The sequence below is a fragment of the Typopeltis vanoorti genome, chromosome 10 (genome assembly GCF_054136105.1).
Source record: "Typopeltis vanoorti isolate ZY-2024b chromosome 10, IOZ_Tvanoo_1.0, whole genome shotgun sequence".
In the NCBI taxonomy this organism is placed as follows: domain Eukaryota; kingdom Metazoa; phylum Arthropoda; class Arachnida; order Uropygi; family Thelyphonidae; genus Typopeltis; species Typopeltis vanoorti.
The window spans coordinates 36,489,696-36,509,766 of NC_143558.1; the positions used below are offsets into that span (position 1 = coordinate 36,489,696).

Sequence of the window (20,071 nt, forward strand, 5' to 3'; positions counted from 1 at the left end):
GACCTGACCTCTAGTGAAAAAAAAAAATACATCAAAGCTATATTCGATTTATAACATCATCAGAGAACAAATTCATATAGATATTTTATTACAGCAAAAGTGGTGTCCTAATTTAACATGAGAGTTGTTATATTAGAGTTCTCAGATCCTGGATTATTTATAGTCCTATTTATAATTAACTCTCAGACAAAAAGGTTATGTGGGTAGAATATGTGCCTTCCATATTCTTAGGATTTTTAGATCATTATCAATAAGATTAGGGTGGTTGATAAGAATTTCACAGACCTAACTTAAATTTATGTTCATATTACGTTTTGGTGTGGTGTAAACAACAACCATAGTTATTAAATTTAATGTGCTGTTTATGTTCCTTTCTTCGGAGAGGAATTGTGCATCCTGTTTCACCTATATAGGGCAAATTACTAGTGCAATGAATATGGTATACTCCAAGTTGGGCCAGCAGGGGAAGCAGATCCTTGAATGAATTGAGGAAGTTCTTTAATTTTGCAGGAGGTTTAAAGGTGGCATTAAGGTTGTATTCCTGTAGTATTCTGTTTATTTTATCTGATATCCCTTTAATGTATGGAAGAATGGTTACAGTTTATTGTAATCTAGTTTATTTTTATTTTTAAGTGAAGTCTTGTGAAGAATTATGTTGATAGTATTTTGGTTGTAGCCATTTTTCAAGAAGGTAATGTTGGTAATAACTTTTGACTCATGTTTAAGTGCTTGTTCCCTGGAGCAAATCTTTAAAGCCTTGTTTTTGAGTATGTTAATGACACCTAGTTTTTGTGTTGGGTGGTGTCTTAGGAGTTTGTGTAAATACTGGCCAGTATGTGTAGGCTTCTGGTAAAACAGTAAAGGAAAGACTGCCAGAAGGAAGACATGTGACAAGTGTATATAGAAAATGAAGTGTGTTCTGACTTTCAATCTCAATTGTAAATTGTATGTGTTTGTGTTGTTTGTTTAGGTGGCTGAGGAAAGTGATGAGAACTCAGTCCACCTTTGCCATGAGTTGCCCCAGTCCTGAAGATACTTCAAGGCACAAACTTTGTTAGGTTACACTTGGATAAAGGATTAAACTAAATATATAATTTATAGTCTTACCAAGTGAAAAAAAAAAAAACTTCCAATATCTTTCTCTAATTCAGAGTAATTTAATAATAAGGTGTGACACCTTTTGGCAACTGGCATAGGGAAATATGACTTCTGCATTGCTTCAACTTTGGTATCACCATTGGGTCTGGCTTTCACTGAAGAGACCTCAATAAAGGTTTAAACCGGTCTGGGTAGTGACCCTTCCCATAATACATAGCATTATACGTATCCCCAAGGAGATGTGCTTTGCATTATGGGATACTAAGGAAAGTGGTGAGAACTCAGTCTACCTTTGCCATGAGTTGCTCCAGTCCTGAAGATACTTCAGGCACAACCTTTGTTTGTTTACACTAAATAAAGGATAAAGGATTAAACTAAATATATAATTTATAGTCTAACCAAGTGAAAAAAAAAGCTTCCAACATTTTACGATGCCATATTTTTGAGATGGACGGTGAGCTGATGTATTATGGACGGATATAATGACCTAAAAAGTTGGTTTTTGGTAGACAGAAGGGTAAAACCCATCAACCAAATTCACAACTTGCTTCCTTCTTCAAAAGACAAACTCTCATCAATTATGCTACCTGGCATATATGAAATACCATGTTCATGTAACTTGTCTTACTATGGATAAACAAGAAGATCTATAAATAAACATCTCTGAACATCAAGACCACATCTGTCTTATCAAACCTCACAAATCTGCCCAACATGGAATCGAAAATGCTAACTACAGGATCCAATGGCAAAACACTAAGCTACCACTACAGAGATCCGTATATATACATGAATGTAAAGAAAGCTCTGAAGCCTTATTTCATTGACCTAATCTTAATCGGAATGACTGTTTCACTATTCGAAAAGTTTGAGAAATTGTTATCCTCAACTGTATTAAATAATTTATATGTTATAATTTAATCTAATTTAATTAATTTTAATTTCAGCCCAGTAGTTTTAATCCATGAATATGTGACTGTATAGGTAGAGGGATTCCTATTTAAGCATGCACACTACTATTTTTTGAATTCAATTCCTATTATTGTTTGATAATTGTACTAATGATGTCTTATGATACATAAGATGAAATATTTACATAATAAAAAAGTTGTTTATTGTGGTATATGTGTTATTCTGTAATTATGGATCTCCCACAGGTTTCACTATATTAAAAAGATTTGGCTCATGGTATCCTGATTAAACTTCCATCACTGGAAAGAATACTTCCCAGATATCTGAAGTTTTCACTGCCCTTTAAGACTTGCTCATTGAGTCTAACACCATTCATATTTGCATTTCTCTATGATTTAAAACTATGTTCTCACTCTTCTTGCTATTAATACGTAACCCATAGTTCCATGTTACACCATGCCATTTGTCCAGTTTCTTTTGTAGCTCTTTTTCTCAATGTGCCCACATCACTACATCATCTGCAAACAGCTGTTTCTCCTTTCTAGCCATTAACCATATCTAGGATACTGTTCATTGTGGTGAAGAGCAATGGAGATAAAATGCTTCCTTGTTTTAATCCATTATTAAGCATAAACCATTCCAAATTACCAAATTTAGTCTTCACACAGCTCTTAGACTTACCTACATGTTCTTTGTCATGAATTATTTCTTGTAGAAAGTTTTTTTTCACTTGGTTGCAAATTAAACTTACCAAGAAATTATTTTCTTATTTTATCATTTATCCAAGTGTAAGCAAACAAAGTTTGCATGTGAAGTACATTCATTACTAGGCTACTTGTATGTAAAGGCTAATGGCTTCACATTAATTGCCTTGGTATTACAAAACATGCAACTTTTGGATGTGTATAATGCTGTGCATTGTGAAAGGGTTGTTACTCAGACGAGTTTTGACCTTTATTGAGGTCTCATCAGTGGGTGGCAAACTCAGAAGAGATACGAAGAAGAAAGGATAAAATAAGAATCTAATATCTTGGCAAGTTTAATTTAATTTAATTAGACTATTGCTTCTTTATTATTGTATATGCCTGTATTTTACAACAAAAGCCAAATCATCAGTTGATCATCTTTTCTTAAACCAAACTGCCCTTCCTCTATTTTATCTCTTATTCTTGTTGCCATTGTCCTTTCATAAATCTTATGCACAGTGTCACAATAATATTATTCCTCTATAGTCATTCCACTCCCTTCAAGAAGGGAGTGTAGTGACTATACTCCCTTCTTGAAGATGATACTTAAGTGATTGGACTAAGGAAATTATTTTTCCATATTAAAGGAGGAAAAATAATTTCCTTGGTCCAATCACTAAGTATCATCTTCTTTCTCCTGATCACTATTAGAAGTTCTGATTAGTTCAACATATAAACCATCTATCCCAGCTAATTTTTCATTCTTCATCATCCTTAATGCTTCTTCAACCTCTGCAGACTTATTTCCTTATGATCTCTCTCATCACTGTACAGTCAATTTTTAATATAGTAAACATAGGGATCAAGAGATTGGTGTACTGTAACAACATATTTGCTGTAGTGAATTTCCTTTAGAATAGTATTGATGCTATGGGACGTGGATGAGGACTTTTTGGTGGTTTGTTATAGAGTGGGAATCCACTATAATAAAAATGTTCACAACTATATCAAAATTTGACTGCATAAATGTCATTCATATGATTTGGGTAATTTCTTGATAGGTGTTTTAATTACATGCTGTAATTTAAAAAGATGTATAGAGTATTGATTTGGTGATTAATTAATGGATTGGGTGATTATGGTTAAAAGAAAAAAATTAATAATTATTTCGGTATTGAATGCACATACTTCGATCTTATTTTTATGTGCCATTTAGTAGTTGTGTATGCTTTTTAATTTGAAGGTATATTATTCTTTTTTTATCCAAAATTATATTTTATTTCTATTTCTATCCTTATTTCTCAAATTACTTGTATAAGAATTGAATTGCATAAGCTTGAATCCTAATTAGGTCATAATGAAATTAACAATGAAAAAATTAATGCACTTATAAAATTTGTGAAGCATGATGTTTTGTAATAAGAGGAAGATAGTACATTATTGTGAAACTTGAGCTTCATTGTGCATAAAATTCCTTTGGACTTATAACCAAAATGTAGTTTGGTGATACAAACAGTATTTAAATGGAAAAAGAAAACATCATATTTTCTTTTTCTGTTACTTTTCATCAATCTGTTTCCTCATTGTTTTAATACTGAGGTTGCACATTCTCAGCTTAGTATATTCTCAGCAGTTAGCTATGTGGTGATGACTAATAAACTAAAGGATGATCTGGTCCAGGTTTTTAAGGACATTGTATTTTTAAAATTGCCGATGTTTTAGCAGGCCCAGATTTTATAAAATATCTGGTGTTGCTTATTATGAAAGTATCCATTTTTTGTAAGAATGCATTTATGCAAATGTCATTTCTGTGCAAATTTAGTTCACTTAAATTTGTTCTTTTTAAATTCATTGTTTTTCCAAACTTGAAGATATTGTAAGATGGTTACAGTGTTTTTTAGGTAAGTCATTTGTAACCTAAGTTAGCACTCAGAATTGTTCTTTATTAATATAATACTTTTAAGTTTAAAAAGGATTGCTATAAATTGAATTCTGGTTATCATTTAGGTGGGCCAAGAATTCTTGCAGTTGCTGTGCAATAGTCATTTTTTTATTGACTATATGGAAGCTGTGTTATTAGATGAGCGTTCTTGTTTGAATCATCCAATTATTTACCAGTTATTTTCTGTTCTTCTACCAAAAGTAAGTTGATGCATACTACTAACAATGCAGTTTACAAGTACTAAAGCTACACATGTTTTATACAGTTTTCAACTTAGCATTTAGTAATTTTGATATAATTTTCACATGAATTTAATACAGTAATCCAATAGTTATATTAGGTTTTCATTTTTATCCAATAATCACTAATTTAGTGATTATTGGATAAATGGATCAGTAATGGCTTGCTGCTATAATGTGTTATGCACAAGAATACTTGCAGTCATGAATGTTAATCACTTTAGTGAAATGAATAGTTTAGAGATGTAGCAGTTGTTTTAGAATAGCAGTGTCCTGACATATCTCTCTACCCATATACTTTGGTAACACAGAAAGTCAGTGAATAATTACCCTAATCACCACCAGCAATGTAGTTGTGACTTGAGGTGAGCTAAATGAACCTTTGCTTCTTTGACTCAAGATGCTAGTCAAGGGTGAATACAGTACATGCAAGTTTTGTTTACTTACACTTAGATAAAGGATTAAACAAGAATATAATTTCTTGACAACTTTAATTTGTAATACGGAGAGGGCGCTAGTGGGCCAAGTGCTACGGATGCGATTTGAAGAGCTCCGGATTCAGATAAGTTTTACTAAGAATAATTAAGTATATATGCGTAATTGTTTAAGTAAGAGCTGTAAACGTTGTACGCTACCGATATTATTAGTGTGGGTTTTTTTTTTCTTGCCTAAACTAAATACGAAATCGTTATTATTAGACCTAGTAACCTGCAGAGAAAAAAAATGGCGGCGGCATTGTCATTCCATGATTTTAATTTAGATTTCAGTCGTTTCGTTAAGTGTGAAGTCTGTTATATGTATTCCTTTGATTACATAAATGATTTGTGGATGTTTAGTGTGGGTGGAAGAAGGGTGTGTGTGCGAAGTGTGACCTGAACGAGGAATTGATGAATGCGAATATGAAATTGATGGCAGAAAGTGCTAGTACCGATTGTGTCGCGAGTGCACGTTTGAAAGAGAAGGATGGTGAGAAAGACAGGCGAAAAAATGTTAAAAAATCAGGAAAAAAGAAAAAGAGCGATTTGACAACCATAACGGATGTTAAAAGGGACAAAAGTGAGGCAGAAAGAAACGAAATTGAGAGAACGAATGAAAGTAGAAATGGCGTGATGCAGAAATCGCAAGTAAAAAAAATCGAAAGAATGAATGATAGCGAAAAAAGAATGAATGATGGCAAAAGTTGGACACATGTTGGAATGAAAGTACTGAACCAAAGAAAGATGAATGACAGTAAAAGTGAGAAGAATGATAGCGAAAGTTGGACGCATGTTAGTCCGAAAGTACGGAAACAAAGAAAGATATGTGAGAGTGAAAGTGAGAAGAATGATAGTGAAAGTTGGACGTATGTTGGACCGAAAGTACGGAAACAAAGAAGGATGAATGAGAGGGAAAGTGAGAAGAGGGGGTCAAGAGTTAGAAAGTTAGAAAGATTTAATGATAGAGAGAATGTGTCGCGAGGTTCGGAAGGTGAATTGGATTGGATGAAGCAAGAAATGAAATGGATGCGGAATGAAATTAAGAAAATTCAGGTCAAAACTATTAAAATAAATCATGATGGCATGAAAGAGTTAACGAAAGATGAGCGAGTGGCATTGTATGGCGACTCCATTATTAAAGGTGTGCTAGAGGATAAAATGCACAAGGTATGTTTTCCAGGCAGTAAAATGAGTAGAGTGATTGAGGCATTGAATATGAGGCGGGAACGAGCAAAAGAGTTAATTGTATTAATTGGTACAAATGATTTGAGAGAGAACAAAGAGCATGTCAAAATGAATGTCAGGAGACTGCTTGAAAAGATAAAAGAGAATAGTGTGACAGGAAGGGTAGTCAGTGTGTTGCCTAGGTATGATTGTGGTGAAATGAGGCGGAGAGCAAGGATTATGAATGATATTCTGGCTGAAATGTGTGAGGAGATAGGAGTACAGTTTGTTAATGTGTGGAATGAGTTTGAGGGACGAAGTGAGCTGTATGGGAGCGATGGACTGCATTTAAGTGGTTATGGTGTGAGTCGCTTGGAGAGACTGCTGCTGGAAAGTAGAGAAGTGAATAGAGAGAATGAATCAGATCAAGAGGGAAGTGATGTGGAAGAGCAGGAGAGTAAGACAGGAGAGATTGAAGAAGTGGAAATGAATGGGGAAGTGAGTGGTATGAGTATAGAAAATGAGAGAATGGGTGTGCAAGAGGAGCAGGGAAGCAGGGAGGCTCAGGGTGGACAGGGGTACACAGCGTGAGAAAGGTGGATGCTCCAAGAGGAGGTGAGAGCATGTGTAGGCAGGAAAATAATGGGATGATCAGGGATCAAGAGGAAACAGATGGAATTGCAAAGGGTTCTAAAATGAAGAAGCAGAAAGGGAAATGGCCCCAGTCCAGCATGGAGAGATCACATCGAGTGAGTGGTATCAGTGGAACTAGCTGTAGATCCAGAAATGATTGTTGTGTTTGTATACCAATGCTAGAAGTATAAGAAACAAGGCGGATGAAATGGTTGCACTAATTGTGTCTGTGCACCCAGAGATTGTCGGAATAAGTGAGACATGGTTAGATGAGGATGACATCCTGACAGGAATAGAGATGGAAAGGTATGATGTGTTTCATGAGGATAGAAGGGGTAAAAAGGGAGGGGGAGTGCTATTGATGATAGAGAAAGAGTTATGTCCATACAAGGTAGAGATGCAAGAGGGAAATAGGGCCAGTGGTTTTGAGGCAGTATGGTGTGAGATAGAGGTGAATAGAATCAAATACTTGGTGGGATGTTGTTATAGACGTAATGTGGATGGTGGTGATAGTGAAATATATAGTCACATAAGCCAAGCAAATAAGAAAAGGGTGATCATTATGGGTGATTTTAATTATGGCAATATAGACTGGAATGAAGAGATAGCAACTGGAAGTAAAGAAAATGAGTTTCTTGAGTTTTTGAGGGATAACTACCTCAGACAGTATGTAACAGAGGGCACACGAGGATTAAGGGTCTTGGATTTGGTCATCTCATCGGAGGATGTAATTATCAATGAGGTATCAAATCATCCACCAATTGGTGAAAGTGACCATGAGGTGATTACCTGGGTGGTTTCCAGCAGTGCAAGGACCCGTGTGAAAAAAGGGTATATGTGAAACTACAAGGGGGGTGATTATGAAGAGCTCAGGAGACAGCTTGCAGGTGTAGCATAGAATGAGGAGTTAGCTGGAAAAGTGATCAATGCAGCTTGGGGGATTTTCAAAAAATATTTAGTAGATGCAATGTCTAAATGTATACCATGGGTGAGAAGGTTAAATAAGGTAGGTGTGAGATGGATGAATAAAGAGATTAAGCATGAAATACAGAGAAAAAGGGCATTGTGGAGGCAGCATAAGAGAAGTGGAAGTAACCAATTTCATGAGGTCTACAAAGACCAGGCAAGGAGGGCGACTTGGTTGGTGAGAGTAGCTAAAGAGAGGTATGAACAGCAGTTAGCTAATGAAGCCAAAAAGAATCCTAGGGAGTTCTTTCGATATGTAGCCAGCAAAAGAAAGAATGATTATGGAAGGATGACATTGATTGGAGGAAATGGTATAAAGACAGCTGTTGCAGAATGTGTGATGGAGATACTTAATGAGCAGTTCATAAAGATCTTTCAATCTTGTGAATGTGACTTCATGGAGAGATTAAGAGCAGTTGATGATGGGGAGGAGAGACTGACTGTAAGTGAGCAAGAGGTGTTTTGAGAGTTGAGTAAACTAGATGTAAATAAGGCTGTTGGACTTGATAATATATCACCGTGTATTCTGAAGGAATGTGCCAGAGAATTGACACCTGCCTTGACATATTTTTTTAATATGAGTCTTGCACTTGGTCAAGTCCCTAAAGAGTGGAAGGAGGGCAAGATTGTGCCACTTCATAAAGGAGGTGATCGAACTCGAGCATCAAACTATAGGCCTATCTGTGTGTCAGGTGTTGTGATTAAGTTGTTGGAGAAGCTTGTGAGAACTAGGATCCAGAGTTGGGTTGACAACAAAGGTATAATCTTTGATGGACAGCATGGATTTGCTAAAGGGAGGTCATGTTTTAGTAATCTACTTACTTATTACAATAAAGTGACTGCTTCCTTGGACAGAGGAGAAGGATACACAGTAATATACTTGGATTTCGCAAAAGCTTTTGATAGAGTACCTCATGATAAGTTGACAGTCAAACTAGAGCAAATGGGGTTGGATATTAGATTAGTGCATTGGATTGGAGACTGGCTATCTGATAGGTATCAACAAGTTGTGTATGGGGGTGCAATATCCAGGAAAAGGAAAGTCATTAGTGGAGTGCCTCAGGGGTCTGTTTTAGGGCCATTACTATTTAACTTGTATATTAATGATATTGGCGAAGATTTGGATGGAGATATTCAGTTGTTTGCAGATGATGCAAAGTTGGGACGAACCATAAAGAGTAGTGAAAATGTTGTGGCCTTGCAAGAAGACTTGAATAAATTGAGTGATTGGGCAAGCAAATGGGGATGTGAGTTCAATGTTGCAAAATGTAAGGTTTTAAAATTTGGAAAACAAAGATGGGATACAGAATTTATGCTTGGTGAGAATATATTGTTGGAAGTAGAGGAAATAAGAGATCTGGGGGTGATAGTGGATAAGGAACTAAAATTTAGGGGACACATCGCCAAAATTGTGAAGACAACACAAAGACTTCTGGGAATGATGCGGAGGACACTGATGTGTAGAAGTAGGGAGATTCTTGTTCCATTGTATAAGGCTTTGATTAGGCCACACATGGACTATTGTGCCCAGATTTGGTCACCTGGTTTTCAGAAGGATGAAGAAAACCAGGTGACCAAATCACCTGGTTTTGTTGGAAAGGGTCCAAAGGCGACTGACTAAGGTAGTTTCTGACCTCTGGAATGTTGAGTATGAGGAAAGATTGAAAAGATGTAATTTGCAGAGTCTAGTGGAGAGAAGGAAGAGGGGAGATATGATAGAGACCTACAAGTTGGTAAGGGGTTGTTATAGGATCAATGGTGGAGAAGTTCTACAGAGAGTAGTGCGAGATCAGGGGAGAGCCAGAGGTCATCCCTGGAAACTGTATAAAGAGGGTGTGAATAGGGGAGTGAGAGGCAGGATTTTTTCGTACAGAGTTGTGAGTGATTGGAATGCCTTGCCTGAGAGTGTGGTGTCTGCAAGGAGTTTGAATGTGTTTAAGACACGGTATGATGAGATGTTTGTGAGATAAAAGGACCTCCTAGAAGAGTCTTTGACTCCATGAGGTCTTGTTTAATAATAATAATAATAATAATAATAATAATATAACCAAGTAAAAATAATTTCAACATTTATCTGTGATTCAGAGTATTTTACAATGAGGGGACATGCATTTTCATTATTTATATATGGGAAATACAAGAGTGTGCTGAAAAGTTGTGATAATCACCATAAAGGAATTGTAGAACATGAGGTAGTATAATGTATAAGTTACATGAGGTAGAACCATGTAACTTATACATTATTCTACATACAGAGTTTTAAGATATGTTCTTTCTTGTGATTATATCAGTTGCTTTAATATCATTTTTGTTCTAGGTATTTATCAGAACATTTCATCCCCCCCCTCATATATGACTTTGTATTTATTCAACCTTGATATCTGTTCTGAATCAGGCTCCCACTGATGAGACCTTAATAAAGGGAAAACAAGAGATACAATTAAAGAAAAAATAATAAAGTTTACTGATTCAAAGTTTTTCTCAGTACAATTACCATGTACATGAAAAGAAAATAACTAGCTTCCAAATCAAGAATTGATAGGCATGAAATTGAAATAATAGAAAGCAACTGGAAAAAACTGGAAAACAAGTTACAAGAAGTAGGCTACACAATTTGTTCCTTCACAGATTGAAGACCTCATCAGGTTCATTCAAAATCTAGAAGTTAAAGACTTAGCAGTGACACTTCACTAATCATATCATCTTCTTTCTGTATTGCCTCATTAAATGTATAAGGATTCCACGAGCAAGTTAAACAAGAAGCTATATGGAAACTTATGCTATACCATAATATCAGGATTTTGTTTCAGAAACATACTTCTGCAGATACAGGGTGTTCGGGATAAATTTGACATATTTATAATTAATTATATTTTTCCGTAAGTTACATGTATTAACACACACTTCTCTTCATTTAAAAGTTTGGACCCTTCTTCATTCATATACAAGATGTCAGAAAGGATGGATAGCTGGAACCCACTTGAATCATGGAAGAGAATAACTTGTATCATGATGATTCGTGCCCGCCATCAAAATAAGGATATTACGACTGCTGCCCAATGCTCCCTGAATACAGTAAAAACAATCAGGCATGAACTAGAGACTTGCAATGGTGACTACGAGGATGTAGCAAGAAGAAAGATCCCTAGCAGACGATCTGATTGCGTTCGTACAGCAGAATTCCTCGCAAATCTGCAGGAACAGGTGTTGAAGAACCCTGGCATTGGAATTCGGGCTTTGTTCGTGGAGTTGCTAACTGTAGTCAAGCCCTGGATAACAAGGGTAGCCAATGGTAGGCCGTATGTATGGCAGCAGGATTCGACCCCTTGCCACACCTCTGGGAAAAGTCAAAAATGGTTGTCTGAAAATTTCTACGACTTCACCAGTCCAAATGTTTGGCCTCCAAACTCCCCAGACCTTAACCCCATGGATTATTTTGTATGGGGCGCAGTTGAAAAAGACACCAATCGCACTTCCAGTAATACAAAAGCCCAGTTAATGGATAAAATTAAAACAGTTTTTGCGGCCCTTCCCAGGGAGACTGTAGCATCAGCTTGTTCGAGGTTCCGAAGCAGAATTGAAGCTGTGATCGATGCTAATGGTGGTTATTTTGAGTAAATCTTGTTGATAGTATTGTAATTAACTCTGCCTGTAGTGTTTTTTTGTCAATTCATTAAATTTAATAGATACAAAGAAGATTTTCTCTTTCCTTTCGAAACTGTCAAATTTATCCCGAACACCCTGTATATAGATATAAAAACTGTAACAGGTAGATATCCACTTCTTTCTTATTGGAGCTTTGGAAGATTTAACAGGGCTGGAGTAGGAGTTCTTATTCCTGACCCCCCCCCCTCCTTGAGTCATTCTGTAATATCCAAAGGGATGCAGAGTAGACTAGACAGTAGACTGGAAATACCGTGGATGTGTAATGAGATTTATAAATGTTTATGCTTCATCCAGTGGAGCAGTTAGACAAAAATTCTTCCAGGAATTGCAACTGCATTTATACAGTGCCCACTACATCATAGCAGCAAGAGACTGGAATTGTATCGAAAATCCCACAAACAAAATAGGAAGGACCTCCCAGGAGTGGAAAAGTGGGATATGCATGTTTAAAAATGTCTTGACAATTCTCAAGTAAACGTATGGAGGATTTGCAATCCTAATCTCCAGGCTTACTCGTACATGAATCAAGGTATTGGTACCCATCTTGATCAAATATATATCTTTTCTTCCCTTATAAGTAGGATGATTCAGATTAAACATCTTGACATGAACATGTCAGATCATAATCCAGTTCTACTTAAATTCCACTGCATGGAACAAGTAGAGACAGTTCTGGACCATGGAAACTTCCACCAAATTTTCTGTTGATCTTTTCAATGGAAAATTTTAAAATAGCAGTAATCGCTGATCACAGAAATCGCAAAAAATTTTAAAATAGCAGTAATCACTGAAATAAAAAAGAAATTAAAAGGAACTATGAGAACCGAAAAATTTAATGTGATATACAGTGGAGTCGACAGAGACCAAAGAGCACAAGTTAGGAGTCATGATTTGGATTCATAACTCCCTTTCAAAACAGTTAAAACATTATAAATTATGGAATGAAAGAATAATAGAAGCTAGAATAAAAATAGATAGAGACTATTTAACAATAATTGGTTTATATGCCTCAGAAAAAGGAAGAGAACAGGATAATATTGATTTTTATAATCAGCTACAAAACATATATAATAAAATAAATAAAAATGATTACGTAATTTTAGCAGGAGACTTAAATGCAAGAATTGGAAACACGAAAATTAATAATAATAATATAGGAATACATGGAGAACATCATACTCTAAACAGGAATAGTAAAAAATTGATTGACTTTGTAGTTTAGAATAACCTAAAAATAATGAATTCCTTCTATAAACATAAAGACATACATAAATATGCTTGGGCAGCAAGAGTATGGAAATCAATATTAGATTACTTTATATTAAATGAAAAAACGTCAAAATTTTCACTAGATGTTAGAGTTCACAGAGGATATGAAATAAGCAGTGACCACTTCCTTGTTAAAATAAAATTTAGATTACCACCTAAATGACTACAAGTAACAAGAACAGAAAGAAAAATTGAAACATTTGTTTATAAAACTAGACTATTGAATGACACAGATATACAATGGCTATATGAACAAAGAATTAACCAATATCTAGATAAAATAAAACAAAATGAAGAAATAGAAATAGAATGGCTTAATATAAAAACAATACTAAATGCAGCAGCAAATGAAAGTTTAGGAAAGACCAAAAAATTCAATAAAAGGAAAAAACTGAAGATCTGGGATGATACAATCAAAGAAATAATCAAAAAGAAAAAAGAAGCTTATCACAAATGGTTATGCAGTAAAAGATTAGAAGATGAAATAGAATATAAAAGAATAAGAGCCATAGCTAAAAGAGAAGTCAGAAAAAGGCATAGAGAATCATGGAACAAATTTGTTTCTAATTTAGAACATGATTTATATAAAATAAGACCCAATGTATATAAGATTTTGAAACACTTAAATGCAGATACCAAAGAAAATATAAAATTAAACACCGAATTGAAATTAGAAGAATTTCTAAATTACTACACAGAATTGTGGACAGACAAATATTTTAAAAAAGACAACTGGCAAACAATTAACGAAAATGAAAAGGAAATAACTAAAGAAGAATTAGAAATCAGCCTGAAAGAAACAAGAAATGAAAAATCACGAAAATCACCTGGAGAAGATAAGCTAGGTTCAGAACTATATAAATACGCAGGAACAAGATTCAAAGAAAGAATCTTGGAAAGAAAGAAAGAAAATGGAAAAAAGCAATTGTGATTCCTATCTTTAAAAAAGGTAATAGAGATGACCCTAAAAACTATAGAGGTATCAGTATACTAAATTCCTGTTACAAAATATATAGCAGAATCTTAAATAGCAAACTAATGAAATATTCCAAAAACTTTATTTTAGAAGTACAGAATGGATTTAGAAAAGGACGGTCATGTATAGATCCTGCCTTTTGCCTAAAATTAATAATAGAGAAAAGAAGAGAATACAATTTAGAAACACATATTGCATTTATTGATTTTGAAAAAGCATTTGACAAAGTTAAAAGAAACATATTATTTAACATATTAAAAGAAAGACAAATAAATACCAAATAATATCCTAAAAGCTATCACAAGTATATATGAAAATAATCAAATACAAATAAGATTAAATCACGAGTTATCATATACGAGAGAGATAAACCAAGGGATCCGACAGGGATGTCCCCTCTCAGTAACTTTTTAATATCTGTTTAAATGAAATAATAATAAAATGGAATAAAAATTTACATCAAGGAATTAAACTTTCTCCTACAGTAAACTTAAACATTCTCTTCTTTGCCGACGACCAAATAATAATTACGAATTCTGAAGATAGCTTACAGAAAGCTATTTTGGATCTAAATAAGATAGCCAAAGATTATGGTATGATAATATGAACAGAAATATCAAAAACTGTGGCCTTGAAAGGACAAGATCCAGCAAGAACTAAAATACTAATAGATAACAAGATCTTAGAACAGGTGAATTCATTTAACTACCTAGGATGCATGATCACATATGAAAATGAAAAAGATATAAACATAAAAATTGCAAAATATTTAAAAATAACAGGTGTAATTAACTCTATATTTAAATCAAACCTAGTTCAAAAACAAACCAGACTAAAAGTATACAATACATTAGCCCTACCATTCTTAATGTATGGAAGCAAAATCTGGACAATAAAACAAAAAGACAAACAGAGATTAACAACATCAGAAATGAGGTTTATGAGAAAAACTGCAAAGTATACCCTATTTGATCACAAAAGAAATGAAGAAATTATGAAAGAATTAAACCAAGAACCAGTAATGGAAAAAATTAAAAAATATAAACATAAATGGATGGAACACGTTTAAAGAATGAAAACAGAAAAATTACCAAAACAAGCCATTAGGAAAAAGAAAACCAGGACGTCCTCTTAAACGATTCAACGATGACACTTCTAAGGCTGGAACAGGCCATGGCCTAAATCCTTGATATGCATGATGATGATGATCTTTTCAACCAAATTCCAGACTCTCTATTTAAACTGGAATAATGTTACCTGGAACTGGGATATGTAGTTAAAATTCAAGCAAGTAGTAAAACATAATATGATTGAATGGGGAAAGGAACAGGTTTTCTTCAAAAGAAAAAAGTTGAAAGACCTGTATAAAGAGAGAAGCTGGTTTGTAGCAAACCAGTGCGACATCATGGGAAACATTAACCTAGAGATGAAAGTAGAAGGACAGAAACAAGTAGAAGAAAGAAATTTTAAAATAAGAATACAGCAGCAGCACTTAGCAGATAGCCCATCAGCTGCTTTCTTCAATAGACAATTCACTAAATTCTGCAAAGAAATGACCATCACTCAAATCTGCATTGATGATGAAGACATGTCCACCACCCAAGACACCCTTGACGCCTTTCAAAAAACACTATAAAAATCTGTTTGAAGATAGTAATACTGTAGGAAATTATAACTCTTGGAACATTGATGGCTTCATATCCAAGATAGGCTTGACAGACCCATTACAGCATATGAAGTTACCACAGCCTATAAAGAATGCCAGACAAGAAAAATCCTAAGGACCTGATGGTCTAGGAATTCAACTTTACTGTGAGGCCTGGTATTTTATTCTTCTCATTTTAGTTATACTGTTTAATTCTTTTCTCTTGTCAGGACACATACAAAGTGCATTTGTAGCAAGCCATTCCATCATCATTACAAAACCTAATAGAGATCATATCTTAATCAGTAGCTGGAGATCTGTTTCTCTAGCTAATACTGATGACAAGATATTTTTCTGCATTATCAATAACAAAGTAGGAATGAGATGCTTAAAAGCACACAAGTGGATGAAGTTCCAGGCCAAGCAGTAGAATTTAATCTGTTTTTGCTAAGTGATGTACTCCACATAGTTAATACAAAAAAGCAGCCAATGGTAGTACTATCAGTAGACCTTACTCAAGCATTAGATAATGTCTGTCATCCCTTTCTACTGCACATCCTCCAGCAAATTGGTGTGGGTAAAATGCTGCTATCCATTATTAAGGTAGCCTATGCCTATTCAACTATCCACCTCCTAGTTAATAGGTTCCTATCAGACCCAGTCAGAATTCAAAAAGGAGTCAAGCAAGGTTATTCTCTTGGTCCATTACTCTTTGCACTGGTTTTTGAACCCTGCAGGAAGTCGACAATACACATGCCATGCAAGGAATAATAGTCCCTTCAATTATGAAGGAAAATAACATATTACTATATGCTGAAGTTCTAGTAGGTACTTGAAGGATAATGATTCCATATTTGGTATTTTGAAAAAATTCAGCAAGCTCATTGGATTAACTGCTAATGCAGACAAGACAAAATTAAAAGTTTTTGGAAAGTGAGATCTTGGAGACATTCCTTTCAGACTAATTCCTAAGAAAGGACCCTTCACTATACTTGGAATTCCTTTCTCCATTTACCCAATATTACCAGTTCAAGAACTTATGTACAACATTGAAACCTCAAAAGACTGGAAAATTGGGCCACTTTTCTTCTGAAGCCATAGTACTTAAAACATAATCTTCCCTGCTCAGTTGTACATAATAAATATTACAGACATTACAGAAGCTGAAGAAAAGCAATTATATAGTAAGTCTGTGCAATTTTTTTGGTCCAGTGAATATCAAGAAATTAAAAAGGAATTTCTTCAACTATCAAAGAAGCATGGAGGCTTTGGGCTTCCAGTCTTAAAATTTTGCTATTTAAGCAATACAGCTTCAAAATCCATAAAATGTTGCAGACTCACACATGTGCAGACCTTCTCTGTGCTACCTGAGTTTTCATCTTCCCCTGTTTGGAATAAATATTTATAAAGGTCCAAAATCCAAGATTGTTTCTGAATACTACAACATTCTGTGCTTAACTCTAAGGTTGCTACAACAACATTCTGGCATTGACATTCTTTCCATTAAAAAAGTAAAATTTAGTATAAAGAAATCTTTAACCTCTTTTGCCACAAGCTTCCACAGTTGAGTACTGACAACAACAACACTTTGTTTCATAACTTATTGAAGTTCAAAGGATATCCTAATAGGAGGGATCTTGCTTGGAGAATTGAATATGGTCTCATTTCAGTCAATACCATCAAATGGAGGTACTTTAATATTGGAGATCCAATCCGTGACATCTGTTACCAATAAAGTAGAACATGCTTTCTACAGTTCTATAGCTTTCCAAATACGCAAGGCAAGAGTGCTCTGTATTTGGAACAGATTGTGTAATGTGTTGGGCATTCCATTACTTACACCAGAACAGTTTTTTTATTTTTTATTTTTTTTTAGTACCCACCACCTGTCAGCAATTGGAAGAGAATTTTGATTTTTATAAATAATGAATTAAAATACCATTTATGGAAAGTTAGGAAGAAACATGGATTTGAAAAACAGCAATATGACATACAAATGCTTTATAATATTGTATTGTGGAAATTTTATTGTTCAGTCAAAAAATGTTTGTATTTAGAAAGAAGTATTCTAGGAGATATCAAATTTTTGGCTGGTGGTATAGACTACCCACATTATGCAATATTTACCAAGGGGAGGAGAGATAAATTTCTGTCTATTTTTACTATGAGGGTGGGGGGAGGGTTTCTTAAATGGTTCCATCCTCTTAGTTCACAGTGTGGTCATATGGTCAATTGCAGGGATGACTGAAGAGCAATCACAGGCATAGAAGGCCAACTCAAGGCAGTTCATTCAAATAAGACTAACCACCATGTATCAATCATCTTTGCACTTTAGTTTTAATTGGTCTTTTGGTTGTTCATCTGCATTGGCTGTATGATGATATAAAAGAGCCGAGGCCTTTTTCTTTATCGCTCATACTATCTATCTGTCTTTTCTTTCTCCTAATACTATGGTGACCATTTTACTTTTTCACCTCAATAAAGGTTGATACCAGTCTGGGTAATGGCTCTTCCCATAATGCATAGCATTATTTACTCTCTATATATAAAAAGATAAGCCAAAATTTGAAACGTTTTTATGTCACTTTTTTTGTCTTACCAGCCCAGAACTCAGGGGTTTGGGTACCAAGAGGGCAGATTCCCCCCCCCCCTTAGTATATATATATATATATATATATATATATCCAAAAGGGAGTTCTTTGCATTATGGTATGCTAAGGCAATTAAATCTGAAATCATTAGCTTCTATATACAAGTATCCCAGTTATGAAGTCACTTCATAACCAGGATATAACAAGTTTGCACTTCAAGTGCAAGCTTGTTTATTATCCTAAGACCCTATCTAGGAGGTCCCTTTTGTCATGCATACAGCTCATCATAACGTGCCTTGAACACATTCAAATTCTCTTACTAACTTGTATGTCTCTGTCATATCACCCCCTCCTCCTCCTAGCAACTAGACTCTGCAAATTGCATCATCTCAAACTTTCCTCATATTCAACATTGCAGAGATCAGAGACTATTTTGGTCAATTGCCTCTAGACCCTCTCCAACATCTCTGCATCCTTTTGAAAACTAGGTGACCAAATCTGTACACAGTAGTCCATATATGGCCTAATCAGAGCCTTTATACAATGGAACCAGAATCTCTTTACTTCTACAAGGTGATGTCTCATCTGCATCATTCCCAGAATATCGTTGTGCTGTCCTCACAAATTTGGCAATATTTCCTCTAAATTTCAGATCTTACTCAGCATTACTCCACGATCTTTTATTTCCTTCACCTCTAACAGTATATCCACCAAGAGTAAATTTTACATCCCATCTTTGTTTTCCAAAATTTGAAACCTTACACTTTGCAACCTTGAATTGGCATTTCCACTCCCCATGCCCATTTACTCAATCTATTCAAGTATTGTAAGGCCAGAACATCTGCTCTTCTCCTTATAGTTCATCGCAACTTTGCATCATCTACAAGCAACTGTATATCCCCATTCAAATCTTCCCCAATATCATTAACATACAGGTTAAATAGCAATGGCCTTAACACAGACCCCTGAGGCATACCACTAGCGACTTTTCTCTTCTGGGATATTGCTCCCCTCATACACAACTTGTTGATACCTATCAGACAGCCAATCTCCAATCCAATGCACTAGTCTAATATCCAACCCCATCTGCTCTAGTTTGACTATCAACTTATCATGCATTAATCTATCAAAAGCTTAATCTCTGAAATAAAAGCCTAAAATCTAAGTATACCACTGTGCATCCATCTCCTTTGTCCAATGAAGCTGTCACCTTATTGTAATAAGTAAGTAGATTACTAAAACATGATCTCCCTTTAGCAAGTCCATGCTGCCCATCAAAGGCAATATTGTTGTTGACCCAATTCTGTATCCTAGTTCTCACCAGCTTCTCCAACACTTTAACCACAACAACCGACACCCAGATAGGCCTGTAATTTGATTCTTGAGTTCTGTCACCTCCCTTATGAAATGGCACAATCTTACCTTCCTTTCACCTTTGGAACTTGACTCATTAAAAGACTCATATTAAATAAATATGTCAAGACAGATGTCACTCCCTTGCACATTCATTCAAAATATGTAGTCATATATCACCGAGTCCCACAGCCTTATTAATATCAAGTTTGCTTAATTACCCATATACCTCCTCCTCATCCACTGCTCTGAAACTCCAGGATGTTATATTCACAAGGATGAAAGGCATTTATTAACTGCTCATTAAATATCTCAACTATATCCTGCACAGCAATTGTCATCTTCTCTAATTAATAAAACTTTTATTAATATCTAATTAATAAAATTTAATTTAAAAATTAAACTAAATAATATAAAATAAAAAAGTAAATACAAACTAATTAATAAAACTTAAT

The 20,071-nt window shown here is 34.8% G+C and overlaps 1 protein-coding gene across 1 annotated transcript in view; it reads left to right on the forward strand.

Annotated features, from left to right (window-relative positions):
* The window catches only part of puf (ubiquitinyl hydrolase 1 puf), a 1,013,305-nt gene that overhangs the window by 957,164 nt on the left and 36,070 nt on the right, over window positions 1-20,071 (forward strand). The window contains exon 73 of the mRNA XM_090399560.1: window positions 4,704-4,838. Coding sequence (XP_090255686.1) covers window positions 4,704-4,838 — 135 coding nt within the window. The remainder of the gene's footprint in view (window positions 1-4,703; window positions 4,839-20,071) is intronic.